The sequence below is a fragment of the Quercus lobata genome, chromosome 8, assembly GCF_001633185.2.
Source record: "Quercus lobata isolate SW786 chromosome 8, ValleyOak3.0 Primary Assembly, whole genome shotgun sequence".
Taxonomy (NCBI): domain Eukaryota; kingdom Viridiplantae; phylum Streptophyta; class Magnoliopsida; order Fagales; family Fagaceae; genus Quercus; species Quercus lobata.
In genome coordinates this window covers 57,022,967-57,036,645 of record NC_044911.1, presented here as the reverse complement: position 1 = coordinate 57,036,645, position 13,679 = coordinate 57,022,967, and the positions used below count along the sequence as shown (strand labels likewise).

Here is a 13,679-nt window from a genome sequence, read left to right as displayed (position 1 = left end):
GTCATACTTTGCTTATGTAGAATTGTAGAACTGTCACATGCAATTTGCAAAAAACTGAATTATAAGAGGATGGCTGGGCAGGCTCTCTCTCTCTCTCTCTCTCCCTATCTTTTTTAGTTCATACTTTTATTTAAACACTTTAGTATTATCATAATTTCCAAAATGCAGGTCTTGGATGAAATCCATCACCACCCGGTGTCTGATTCGCCGTCTGTGCTTTCACTGCCAGCTCCAGTGGATGTTGTAGACTCATTTCCTCTCAAGAATCACAAGAAGGCCGAGGCAACTGAAAATGGAGCCCAGTAAGTTTATTTGGTATATGTCTATTTGGCCAAAAAAAAAAAACATGTGGAAAAAGAAAAAGAAAAAGAAAGGAAGTATGCATCATATAAGGTTTGGTTTGTTTATATGAAAGTGTTGCTTACATGAGGGTATATGAGGGAAATTCAGTAGTTTCTTTTTTCTTATTTTTTCTCTGAAACCAAACAAGCTTAGATCTTAAAGAGCCTAATTGTACATGAATTTTAGAATATATTTAACTGAAATTAGCTTCACATAGATAATTTATTATGTGCATTGTTAACGGATATCTATGCATTTTCCAAAGTTGAGCGATCCAGTAGTTATAGATTGACTACATGTACAATTTTTCTTTGGAAGTTTGGAACATGTTGCTGTTCCTCTACTTGTGGTTATTCTTGAAGTATACATTTGAATGATTCCCACTATTTCTTTAACAGTTTACAGTGAAAATTGCATAATCTTTGTTCGTCTTCAGAACTTATTCAAGGTCCTTATATATGTTGTCATCAATAACAGGTGTTACATTTGCCTGGCTGAGTACGAGGAAGGGGAAACAATAAGAGTTCTCCCATGTTGTCATGAATATCATATGCCATGCATTGATAAATGGCTCAAAGAAATTCACGGGTATCTTCAATGCTTTCATGCTTTTATTTTATCATTTTATTGGAGTCTACTTTATAAATTAAGTTCAATTATTTTCTAATATAACGTTGTCCCTTCTGTTCATATGCTGTTGCTGTAGTGTATGCCCAATTTGCAGAGGAGATGTTTGTGAGGGCATTGCCGAGGCTTTCACCTAAAATCCAGAAATTTCATCTTTTTGATGGATATGTAAATACATATATAAATAGGTAAAGGTTTTTTCTTGAAATATTTTATGCCTACATAGTTGTAAAACAGTAAAAGTTTTATGCTTCAGTAATATGATATGCTATAAGTTGGCTCCAGAGAATTAAGAAGAGGGGCATATGCATCTTGTAGTTTCCCTGTTGAAATTCCAGCACATCAGATTTTGTAATAAAAACTAGAAAGGATTATCATCAAAATCATTGCCACACCATCAATATGCAAAATGGCATTGCCATGATGAGCGAGGTACTGAAATTTGGTAATTGCTGTCCATCATTTGGATGGAATATGCTAGTTATGATGTAGTTTATGAAAGTGATTTGATTGTTGATTCCAAACTTGATTACTTAAAAGTGATTTGATCTAGTCAGGAGCAAATTTTTTCGGATTCTCAAAAGCTTGGAAGCAGGATTTTTAGCTGGGTTTGTAACAGTTTGACATAGCTTTTAAGTACTCCTGTTCATTGGAACCATTCCATCACATTGTGATTAAAGGCATAGCATTGTCATTATAGTGACCAATTTAAAGATGCACTTGTATGTAGCAGATCCCATTTAACAGACAGCCTTAACCATGTGATGACCATCAGATACCTAGCTATAGCAAGTACTGAAAAAGTAATCCTTGAAACTACCCATTGAAAGCAACTAGGGAACATAAGCTAGGCCAGTGTAAGTAATATCAGTTCAAAACTTTTAACATTTACCAAGAAAGGGGAGGCAAATAGAAAGGACAATTTCCCTTTGAAGCTGGAAATTTTTTTTTCTTTTCAAAATCAATTACAATAGGGAAGTGGGATTTGATTTGAAGACATCTTCGTTAGAAATACCAAGAAGTGTTAGTTGAGTTACAAAACTCTTAATGAAATGGGTGTACCATTGAGTTGGTCTCTATCAAAGCACTTGAAGATATGATGAAGTTTGGAATTTGCATTTGCTGATGATGCAGTCCTGCTAATATATATATATATATATATATATGCAGCATCCCTATTTTACTCTCCCAAAACATTAAGGACAAAAAACAGAGTTTATGAACTTGAAGGATAGTACACTCAACTGGAAAATGTCTCATGAAGTAGATGTGACTAACCTGCATCCTTCTCTTTGGCCTAAATTTACAAAAGTCATACAAGTACTTTCAAGTACTTTTTTATTAAGCAAAAAAAAAAAAAAATAAAATAAAAAAAAATAATACTATGGTTGCATTTGGCATGCCCTTTTAATATTCGTGCAAAATGTATTATTATAATTTTTTTAAAATAAAATAAAATATTAGATAGTAACCATGTTAAACTACCATTTAGTAAAATATCATGAAAGCGAAGTTAGGGATTTTATAATTAACCTTTCTAGCTCTAATGCTGCTTATGCTCCTCTCTAACTGTTCTTCTATCTGTTGGAGTTCTTCAAGGTAGCACGTTCCTAGACCTTGTCCTAGGAGTCTCCTGAGGTGTATATATCTCACAGACTACTGTCTGACTCTTTGTAGGTGGGGATTCAATCAGATGCAGTGGATATTAGTGCAGCTACTTCAACGTGAGAGGTAGGGTCCAAGGAAATTGATGAAAAGGCTGATGAGGTCCTAAAGTGGGATATTTTGGATTGTTGGACGCCAGAAAATCACTACGGATGGACTGAATCTGAGTGTTAAACATGTTGGGTTTAGACCATCGGTAATGATTTTCTGGAGTCCAACAATCCAGAATATCCCACTTTTGAACCTCATCAGCCTTTTCATCAGTTTCCTACCATCCTACCAATCATGGTGTACCTGATGCTTATCCCATTACTTTCCTTAAAGTATTTTCAAAGTTCATGATTATTTATGAGGGCATCTGATGTGCTGGAAGTATCTAAAGAAATTCCATATCATTGCATGGTAAGAAACATTTAGAAGTATTGACGCGAAGTAGTTGTTAACTAATCATGGAAATCTGACTGAAGTGGGTGCTATGCTGATTTGCTAGTACTGCAATGATTGCTGTGATGATTATTTGGGATGGGGGTATTTTGCCTATCAGGGTGGTGTGGTTTTTTCTTTTTTGGTGTGTGTGTTATCTTTGAAAGGGAGAAAGGTATCGTCACGTCAATATTATTATATGTGAAAATTTGTTCTGCATTGCTAGGCATTGAATCGAAAGACAACCTGTTGAATTTGCTAGTACTACAACGATTGTTGTGATGATTATTTGGGATGGGGGTGTTTTGCGTACCATTTACCTTTACTAACAGCAGTTAACATTGCTTCCCTTAACAGGGTATTGATGGAGCTCGGGTGGAGCAAATTCTTGACTTCGCCTCTATTACCCTCAACAAAAAGTCAGTTCCGGGTGAGTCCTTTCTTTGGCAGGTTTATCCCATTTTAATTGATTTCATCTGTTTGTTTGTTTGTTTCTCCCTTTCTTCTCAAAACTTACACACAATAATATTCCCTTGTAAAGGTGACAAGAGTGCCTTAGTGCCTGGAGGTATCCGCATTGGATCACCTGCTATGACAACTAGAGGATTCACAGAGAAAGAATTTGTACCAACTACAGACTTTATTCATGAGGGCGTACAGATAACCCTTGAAGCTAAGCGGCTAGTCTCAGGATCCAAGCTTCAAGATTTTTTGAAGTTTGTAGCAGCCGCTGATTTTCCTTTACTGGATAACATGTTGAACATGTTGAACTTGTTCTCGATTAATAACATTTGTCTTTTTGGTAGAATGCATGATTGAATTTGTTAGAACATATTACAAATTTTGTAACCATCCAAATAACTAGATAAAAGAAAAAGGTATAAAAATAGATGAACAAGTTATTTAGTTCATTACAAAATTTGTAATCTAGCAGCTAAAGCTCTTACATTGTCCTTCGTGTCTACCCTCACTTTTGTTTTTTCTTTTTTTTTGGGGGTTTGACAGAAGTTGAGGCTCAACCGAGTAGCAAAAATGAAAATATAAATTGATTTCTTTTTGTCATAAAATAGGAATAGATCAAGAAATTAAAGTAAAAAATAACATGCTTCAAAACGCAAAAAAATTCAAAGTTTTGTACTACCATAACAAAGAATACCATTAGTTGCATTGATATCTAAGTAACAAAAACATTGAAACTCACCCGAGAGTGAATTTCAAATTGCTTAAGAGCATTAGCATTGAAAAATGCTAATGTCATATCTAAAGGAAATTTAGCATTTGCAACCTTAAAATCATCTATTTCTATCAATTTAATCACTTAACTTTCAAAATCTAGCCAATGTCATCATTAGGTGTGAATTTTTTTAGTAAATTTAATAAAATGGCGACCCTCCACAAAAAAAAAAAATTAATAATACTAAAATGGCCAAACTACAATTTTTTGGTTTTTATAAATTTGTCGCAGTTTTACTTTTAGTTAGGTCTTGTTAACAGATGCCCTTAGATTATTTGTTACCAAATCATTTTGAATGCCTCAAAAGTATCTCCCATTTTTTTTATCAAATGCTTTTAAAAATAGTTCCTAAACCTTAGCTATTTAGAGCATCGTTATCTACACACACACATTTAATAGTATCAATTTTGTCCCTCGACTTTCAAATCAATTTCCCCAACTATTAGTTGTATCAATTTTGTTCATACACTTTTAAAACCAATTTCTAAGAATAAAATTAACTTCATTTAAATGTTGAAAGTCGAAATTAGCACATTTATATTAACATTGACGCCATTTTAAAGTTATATATGTACACAGTATTTGTCAAAGTAATGGGGAAGAATAACGTTTTAGGTAAGGTAAGTAATATTCCTATATGAATGCACTCAATTGTAAATTTGCAGCTGAGGATGGTAATTATTTATTTTTTTGAAACGTAATGATATTTTAGCAAGGGAATAGACTATTACATGCACAAGGAGTGCCTTAGGAGTGCCTTTTTGTTAATAAGAGATGGTTTGAAAACAGTTTGAATACATTTTTATCTAAACAATCTCATCTTGTTTCCCAGGTTCATCTTGAACGGAAATATGTTGTTGACATTGATAAAAATATCGATATCACCAAGATAACTCCATCAACAAGAGTTGCTCTCCGTAATGACAGTTATGTGCTCATTTAATCTTGCAAAGGAAAGTTGATCCATTGGTCAACGTCATGAAAGTTGAAAAGGATCCAGATTCCACATATGACATGATTGGCGGTCTTAACCAGCAAATTAAAGAGATAAAGGAGGTTTGCCTCGTGTACCCTTTTACTTTCTGCATTTAAACTGGTAGTGGCAATGGTGACAGTGAAGTGCAGCGGACTATGCTGGAGCTTCTCAACCAGATTTTGGACCTTATTGTAAGTATTTGGCAAGCATGTCAAAAATAAGCTTCATTCTTGTAAAGATTGCCAGTATTTTATTGAATTTAAACAATCTCAACTCTTTTGGATGGATTTGGATAGAATGATAAGTATAGTCTTGTTAATTCCATAACAACCTATTGCACATTGTATTAAAGTCTTCAGAAGTGAAAGATTGTGTGTTTTCTCTGTGCATAATCATATTGTCACAGATTTTTTTCGTTTTAAACTGGTTGCAGCCTGTGTGCACAGAATCTGGGATGTTTGCTCTGTGGGAGAGGAGGGTTGATGTAACACAAGAAGATTTTGAGATGGTAGTGGCAAAGGTAATGAAGAAGGAGACTGAGAAAAACATGTCATTGCGGAAGCTATGGAAGTAGTGTGTGTCCATGTTAATGTTTTGTTTCACTCCACCACCCTGAATATAATTGATCTGTGGCTTTGTTCTTCACACACAGCCAACAGCTCTGTTCTTTGTATGGATTATGAAGCACATGGGGGTGCCTACACTTTGTTGAAGTTTTTTAAATACCACTGGCATCTCTGTTTATTTTGTTAAATATTCTTTTGTGATACATTTTTATGTAATATGTGTTTAATTATTGTAAATTTGCAGCTGTGCCTTAATTATTTATTTTTTTGAAACGTAATGATATTTTAGCAAGAGAATAGACTATTACATGCACAAGGAGTGCCTTAGGAGTGCCTTTTTGTTAATAAGAGATGATTTGAAAACAGTTTGAATACATGTTTATCTAAACAATCTCATCTTGTTTCCCAGGTTCATCTTGAACGGAAATATGTTGTTGACATTGATAAAAATATCGATATCACCAACATAACTCCATCAACAAGAGTTGCTCTCCGTAATGACAGTTATGTGCTTCATTTAATCTTGCAAAGCAAAGTTGATCCATTGGTCAACCTCATGAAAGTTGAAAAGGTTCCAGATTCCACATATGACATGATTGGCGGTCTTGACCAGCAAATTAAAGAGATAAAGGAGGTTTGCCTCGTGTACCCTTTTACTTTCTGCATTTAAACTGGTAGTGGCAATGGTATCAGTGAAGTGCAGCGGACTATGCTGGAGCTTCTCAACCAGATTTTGGACCTTATTGTAAGTATTTGGCAAGCATGTCAAAAATAAGCTTCATTCTTGTAAATATTGCCAGTATTTTATTGAATTTAAACAATGTCAACTCTTTTGGATGGATTTGGATAGAATGATAAGTATAGTCTTGTTAATTCCATAACAAGATGTTGATTTTCTTTTCGTTTTCTTTTTTTTTTGGATTTACAGGGTTGGGTTACTTATATGTTGGCAATTGAAAACTAAAAAACCAGATTGTATAATTTTATTTTGTTCATTTCAGTTATATTTTTGGATTTACAAGGTATTTACTCTTCGATGTTGGTGGTTTAGTAAAAAATTACCTGAAAATAGTTCTCAATGGTAATAAAAAAAATTTGAAAAAAAAATCCTAGTAGAACTCTAGTTTGATGGGTTACCATAAATGGAAATCGAGTCTTTAAGACTCGATTTCCATTTGTGGAAACCGAGTATAAGATACTCGAGTTTTACTGGGAATTTTTTTTTTCCCCTTTTTTGGCCGCAGGTCACTAGAATTATTTATCACATTAATTACGTTTTTTAGTTCTCAAATTGGGGTAAAAAAAAAAAAGGAAAAAAAATCCCAGTAGAACTCGAGTATTTTATAGGCGGTTTCCATAAATGGAAATCGAGTCTCTAAGACTCGATTTCCATTTATGGAAACCGAGTATAACATACTCGAGTTCCACTGGGAATTTTTTTTTTCTTTTTTGGCCGCAGGTGACCAGAATTATTTACCACACTTCTTACGTTTTTTAGTTCTCAAATTGGGGTAAAAAAAAAAAAAGGAAAAAAAAATCCCAATACAACTCGAGTATTTTATACTCGGTTTCCATAAATAGAAATCGAGTCTTAGATACTTGAGTTCTTTTGGATGGATTTTTTTTTTTTTTTTTGCCGCAAGTGCATGGACCAGAATTAGTTTTCTCCCCTGCAGCAAATTTTCCAGGGTCCAGAACACATCAAACAACTACATACCAGCATATAATAGGCGAAGGGAGCATACATTAAAGTTCTACAACCAAATTAAAACAGTAACTATTCAATAAAATTATTGTTGGACAAAAGTTAGCACACAATGGCAGTTCAATACTAGAAGGGCGTTGTGGTTGAACTTGGCAAAGTAATATCATTGTTCGTATTATAGGAAAAAGCTGCATCACGCAACTAATGTAACGAGTAAAATGGATAGCAAAGAGTTCAATTATTCGTAATTTACAACAATAAACAAAATAACAACTAAGTTAATACAACATAGTCTCCAGATGGACACCTAGCGGATATAACATATTATACATAGTCACCTAACACTTCTCCATACTGATACAACATACTCTACATAATCACCTAGCTTGTCCATACAGAAGATAACGACAAGTCTCACATACAATGTCACTTACGAAAATCAAGTCTCTGCTTGCCTGACAAACATGAAATACGGTTATTAGTTTCCAAATGCAAAGAACAAAAACCAAATGACATTCTGAGTATATTATATAAAAACAGTGACGGCACTTGCCTAGTTCATAGCACTACCACTTGTCGAAGCCCCATGGGAATTGGGACAGCATCTACGGTTATGCCCCTCTTGATGACACACTCTACATCGTTGCCTCGGTTGAATCTCCCTCAACTCCGGATCTTCCCTCCGGCTTCCCCGTTCTCGCCGTACCCCATCCATTTCATTCCTTATTCTTGACATCGTAGGACGACCTTTGGCCCGCAACAATCGTGGGTCAGGCACCCACCGTGGTCCGCGAACGTCTGTCCATAATGACTCTGACTTTGGCACCACAAAATTATGTGAATATGTGAGAATGGCATTGTTCAGACTGTAACATGGGTCAATATAGCTGGGCGCATCAAGATGCAGACTTTTAAGAACTTTAATTGCATGTGAACAAGGGATCTTCAAGTTTTGCCACTTTCCACAACCACAGGTTCTATCAAATATGCGCACATCATGACTGTGATTTCTCCCTCCAGCTCTATGGTCGTTATACGGGGTAACCACTTGATATATACCCTCTGCATGATTATAATTCCTCAGAGTGTGTCCTGCAATTTTCTGCTCATTTTTGTTATAGATCTCCATTGCATAATCACTCCACACCTTACCTCGAGAGAGATCAGAAGTAATTTGTTTATGTCGATTGTGGAAATATGCAACAAGTTTAAAATAAGTGAACTCAACCATTGCAGCAATGGGCAAACCGCGGGCACCTTTAAGAACCCCATTAAAGCACTCAGAGATATTGGTTGTCATTGCCCCGTAACGTCTTCCACCATCATGTGACTGGGTCCATTTGTCTACATCCTCACTCATTAGATATGTGTATGGCATATAACGTATAATCCGGCGATCAGTAGGGTCTACACCCCTCAGTAAATTAATCTTGGCCTCCTTAATGGTTTGCATTATAGACACAAATTTAGCATCACAAGTCGCATATCCAGCTTTCAAGGCCAATGCCTTTAGAGTCGGGTTATTAAAATGTGTGTTGAAGTTGCTAGCAACATGTCGAAGGCAATATCGATGATATACCCGTTCTCTTCCGCCTTGCCCTCTAGGCCACTCTCGAATGGCACATTTGATACCTTTATGTCGGTCAGAAATAATGCAAATATCCTTGTTTTCAATAACACGCTCTATCGAAGTCCTGAGACACTCTAAAAACCACCCCCAACTAGCCCCTGACTCCTTGTCCACAACAGCAAAGGCGATAGGCAAAACCTTTTGATTAGCATCGGTTGCCATTGCAATCATCAATACCCCTTTGTATTTACCATATAAATGAGTTCCATCAATACTGATCACTGGCCTGCAATACTGGAATGCAGCAATGCATGGAGCGAATGCCCAATATACATAGCGCAGTAACGTAGTACCTTCTAATGGCTTAGGTATGGTGTGATAGCTATACTGGGTACCCGAATCCTGATCCAAGTATGCCAACAACTTTCGCAACCTTTGGTAAGACTCCTCCCAATCCCCAAAAATCTTAGCAATTGCCTTTTGTTTTGCGTCCCATACTTTATAGTAAGAAAGCTCATGATCATACTTAGTACGGATGATCTCCCAAAGCTCATCAACAGTAGCAGTGTGCTTTTTTCGCAATCTTCCCACAATTTCTGATGCAACAAAATTAGAATCCATCATTCTACCATCTCTTTGCAGCCCAAAGGGTATACAACTGTGTGGACCCACATAAGACGTGACCATCCACAGACCATTGAATTTAGGCTTCATGTATGCCCCAACGTACCACTTGCAATTGTCGTCAATGCATGCGGCGCACAATTCAGTTGTGCTCGACCTTTGGATGGAGAAATTTCTATTATCCTTTGCTGCGTATATTATCAATGCACGCTTCACCGCAGCTTTATTTGCAAAAGTCAACCCTTTACAAAAATGCATCCCATCTTGCCAAGTACAAAGATATGGTATCTGAAGACGTGAAGGATCAACCATATTTTCCCAAGTATTTGCGTAGAATGAGTCCGCAGGAGGTCTGTAGCCAGTGGTCGTATCTGTATCATGCTGGACACCAATATCATCATCATCTGCATCACCTTCATCATGGTACTCCATATTTTCCTCTTCAAAATTAGGAACGACTTTATGCTCATCCACATCGTTCTCAAAGTCACCTCGCTCAATCCTCTCTTCGTACTGATCCATATCATCATTATTTTCACCATCATTCGCAGCATGATCTTCGTCTTCGTCTTCGTCTTCCTCCTCTAAATGTGTCTCTTGAGAGTAGAGGGTTCCACCAGTATTCGCAACATAATCTTGAGATGACAGCGTATAACCTCCCATTGCATACCCTCCCATTGTAGTGCATCCATCATCTAGGGTTGTAAATTGTAAAGCCGTAGATGTTTCTTGCACCACCTCAGTACTGTTGTCTACACTCGCCTCCAAACTTACATACAACTCAGCAGCATTTACTTGGGGCATTTTCTGGATCCTATTAAACATCATCTTTACATGTTTATCTTCTTTAATCGCCATATACCCATAATTTATCCGTTCATGAAGAACTTCTTGTGGGCAACGATAAATAATCTTGATGTCATACCAAGCAGGGTTCAATTTCAATTCGTCCATTATTTTCCTCTTCAAATCAGTCAACGTCTTCAACTTACGACGTAACATCATGTAGTAGCATTCGATACCCTCCCCTCTAAATGGGAATCCGTCAATCCCTTCAGGATTGTAAAGGTGTCCACCGAAGTATACATTTATGTCAATATTCTTCAAAGATTGTGCACCTATTAGAGAGCCAACTAAATTTATGTTAGTGACATATTTGATCTCTTTCATTTCACATCAATTACAAAAACTTTTCTATCTACTCAAAGTACAAGAATCACAACTTCTAAAAGTGTAACAATTGCATATACTCACCCCACATCACATACAAACACACTCAATCATTATAATTTCATACTCAAACAAATAAAAAAACTGAAGACAAAACTCACCCCCATTACAAAATTGAAACTCAGCTCTAACAAAAATATAAATAAAAATATCAAACCAAACAACAAAAGTCATGAGGATGTGCAAATGAATGAGTGCAATTATGTAACAACATCATTCAAGTAATTTTAAATTAATGCCATACCCTATTACACTACTATTGATGAAATAACATAGAGCAGGGTTCATCAGACAAAAAAAGAAAAAGAAAAACACTAATGTGAATATAATCATGATCAATCAAATTAGACATATCATCTAATTTAATATATAAATATAAATATATTTATATATTTAGCCTATTTATACAACTATATAATTAAATATTTATATAAATATATTTATATTTAGCCTATTTATACAACTATATAATTAAATATTTATATATTTATATAAGTATTTATATATATAGTTGTATAAATATAAAAATATTTATATAAATATTTAATTATTTAATTATATAGTTTTATAAATATATAAATAAAAATATGTATATATAAATATTTAATTATATAGTTGTATAAATATAAATATAAATATATATATACGTATTTTTTATAAGGAAACAAATATACATATTTTAATACAAACAAATATCTTATCAGGAAACAAATATATTTGCCTAATACAAACAAATATTTTATTAGGAAATGGCATATACACTAAAACAATGCAAGCAACACTTTTTAAAGCAGCTATATACACTAAACAACTAATTAGAGAGTGAGGAGACTCTTACTTGACATAATGATGTGCAAATGTACTACTGAGATTGTATGAGAGTGAAAGGAGCAATGTTTTGCTGCTAAATATGTATGAGAGTTTGAGTCTCTGTGAGAGTTCTTAAGAGAGGTTCTGTGATTGAAGTTGCTGAAGGTGAGAGTTGTTGAGGCAAGTTGTTCTTCATGTGAGAGAGTTGTGTGAGAGTTTTTTTAGGTTCAACATAGTCTGAGAGAAGTTTTTGGTGCTTGTGCTAGTTTAACATATTTTTTGAATATGTCTCAAAACAGACAAATTATATTCACATGGGTCAGCAACGTACTCATCTTACCTGCTGGAGGAAGCAACAAAGACTGTGTTGACTAGCAAAAGCACCAAAATAGACTAATAGACTAGCACAAGCAACAGACAAAACATGTCCTTCAACATAAGCTTTAATAGACTAGCACAGCACGTATCAGCTAATAGACTAGCACAGAGCACGTATTCCTAGCACAGAGGACAGCAAAGACACTTGATAAGACTAGACAGGAGGGGAAATAATGGTTTGAAACTCGAGTCTCAAAGACTCGAGTTCAACGCGCGCGTGTTTTTGGTTGAAACTCGAGTCTTTGAGACTCGGTTTAACTTTTTACGTAAACCGAGTCTCAGAGACTCGAGTTTAGGCTACGTGGAACTCGAGACTTAAAAACTCGAGTTCCACGTAGACTCCTGCCACATCAAGGCCATGTCAAAGGACGTAAACCGAGCCTCAGAGGCTCGATTTTGGGCCCCTAAATCGAGCCTCTGAGGCTCGAGTTGCTAGTTTACCAATATGTTTCCAAACCGACCCTACTAACTAAATAGTTGGGGTTTTATGGGTAATTACCCATTTTCGCCCTCAAAACTCAAGTTGAGTTCAACAACAAATATCAGAAGTTCAACGCCACAAGTCCGACTCAACAAAAAAAATCAAAACATACATACGGACTCACATAGATTAAGTGAAATAGCATATCAAAACAATAAACACACTCTCACAATGAAAGAAAGAGAGAAAGAGAGCTGAAAAACCAGATCAAGTGGCGGCAGAAGGCAGACCAAGCGGCAGCGGCAGCGACAGATTAGGGACAGTCAGGGCCTCAGGCGGCGGCAGATTTTGTGTGTGTGAAGCAGAGGCAGCCTTTTTCCTTTGGGTTTGGAGAATGAAGAAGAATAATGAGAGATTTTGGAGGTTAGGCAGCAAAAAATTCTTAGGTTTTATCTGACCCTTTTTTTTTTTTTTTTTTTCGATTTCTCAAATTTTGATTTATGGGCTTTTAATTTCTGAGGGGTCAAGTTCTGAGGTTTATGATGAGGGGGTGCAAATTTGTTTTCCAGGGGGTTTAAAAATTTTTTAAAAATATTTTATATATATATATATATATATAAAATTTCAGGTCAGGGGGTTCATTTGAACCCCCTGACTATAATTTACCGCCACCCCTGAACCCAATAGTTTCTTGCTTGCCATCGTTATCTACACCTTTGGAATATTTTAGTACTAAAGTGTCATTATTCTACTATTAGAGCAACCGCATCAATAGTTACAAAAGTTTACAAAATACAAAAAATACTTAATTTTATATATTTTAATAAAAAAACACCAACATCAATACTTGTAAAAACGTGCACATATACAAAATTACTTAAGCAACCGTGCATATATATATATATATATATATATATACACGATTACTGTAATTTTACAAATCATTATTTTATTATATTCCCTCTCAAATAGTTAGACTCTATCCCTTCTTCTTCTTCTCTCCTTTTTCTTCTTCATCTCACACACTCTCTTTTCATCTGCACAGTTGATCAACCATCTAGCCACCACCACTTAACCAACGCAACCCACCACCACCATTTTACAACAC

At 35.4% G+C, this 13,679-nt stretch overlaps 3 protein-coding genes across 3 annotated transcripts; 2 read left to right on the top strand and 1 right to left on the bottom strand.

Moving 5' to 3' along the window:
- Window positions 1–139: 139 nt before the first annotated feature.
- Window positions 140–1,366, top strand: LOC115958013 (NEP1-interacting protein 2-like). The gene is made up of 3 exons (XM_031076375.1): window positions 140–302; window positions 820–930; window positions 1,049–1,366. The coding sequence occupies exons 1-3, from the start codon at window positions 163–165 to the stop codon at window positions 1,104–1,106; spliced, it is 309 nt and encodes a 102-aa protein (XP_030932235.1). The 5' UTR covers window positions 140–162; the 3' UTR covers window positions 1,107–1,366.
- A 3,903-nt stretch (window positions 1,367–5,269) lies between these two features.
- Window positions 5,270–6,510, top strand: LOC115957117 (26S proteasome regulatory subunit 8 homolog A-like). Its single transcript, XM_031075344.1, has 3 exons — window positions 5,270–5,347; window positions 5,701–5,787; window positions 6,243–6,510. Exons 1-3 carry the CDS (start codon window positions 5,270–5,272, stop codon window positions 6,501–6,503), a joined length of 426 nt encoding a protein of 141 aa, XP_030931204.1. The 3' UTR covers window positions 6,504–6,510.
- Window positions 6,511–8,091: 1,581 nt separating this feature from the next.
- Window positions 8,092–11,819, bottom strand: LOC115957116. Its single transcript, XM_031075343.1, has 4 exons — window positions 11,801–11,819; window positions 10,207–10,850; window positions 9,607–10,113; window positions 8,092–9,510 (listed from the first exon to the last, which is right to left on the bottom strand). The coding sequence occupies exons 1-4, from the start codon at window positions 11,805–11,807 to the stop codon at window positions 8,092–8,094; spliced, it is 2,577 nt and encodes an 858-aa protein (XP_030931203.1). The 5' UTR covers window positions 11,808–11,819.
- Window positions 11,820–13,679: the final 1,860 nt, after the last annotated feature.

Bases quoted from the DNA above. Each gene is read 5' to 3' on its own strand.
- LOC115957117 (XM_031075344.1), top strand. From the start codon at position 5,270: ATGAAAGTTGAAAAGGATCCAGATTCCACATATGACATGATTGGCGGT. The intron at 5,348-5,700 runs GTTTGCCTCGTG...AACTGGTTGCAG, and splicing joins AAATTAAAGAGATAAAGGAG to CCTGTGTGCACAGAATCTGG. The intron at 5,788-6,242 runs GTAATGAAGAAG...CTTGTTTCCCAG, and splicing joins TTGAGATGGTAGTGGCAAAG to GTTCATCTTGAACGGAAATA.
- LOC115958013 (XM_031076375.1), top strand. From the start codon at position 163: ATGCAGGTCTTGGATGAAATCCATCACCACCCGGTGTCTGATTCGCCG. The intron at 303-819 runs GTAAGTTTATTT...CATCAATAACAG, and splicing joins GCAACTGAAAATGGAGCCCA to GTGTTACATTTGCCTGGCTG. The intron at 931-1,048 runs GTATCTTCAATG...CTGTTGCTGTAG, and splicing joins TGGCTCAAAGAAATTCACGG to TGTATGCCCAATTTGCAGAG.
- LOC115957116 (XM_031075343.1), bottom strand. The intron at 10,114-10,206 runs GTGGATGAGCAT...ATTGGTGTCCAG, and splicing joins GAGGTGACTTTGAGAACGAT to CATGATACAGATACGACCAC. The intron at 9,511-9,606 runs GTATGGGACGCA...TACTTGGATCAG, and splicing joins ATGAGCTTTCTTACTATAAA to GATTCGGGTACCCAGTATAG.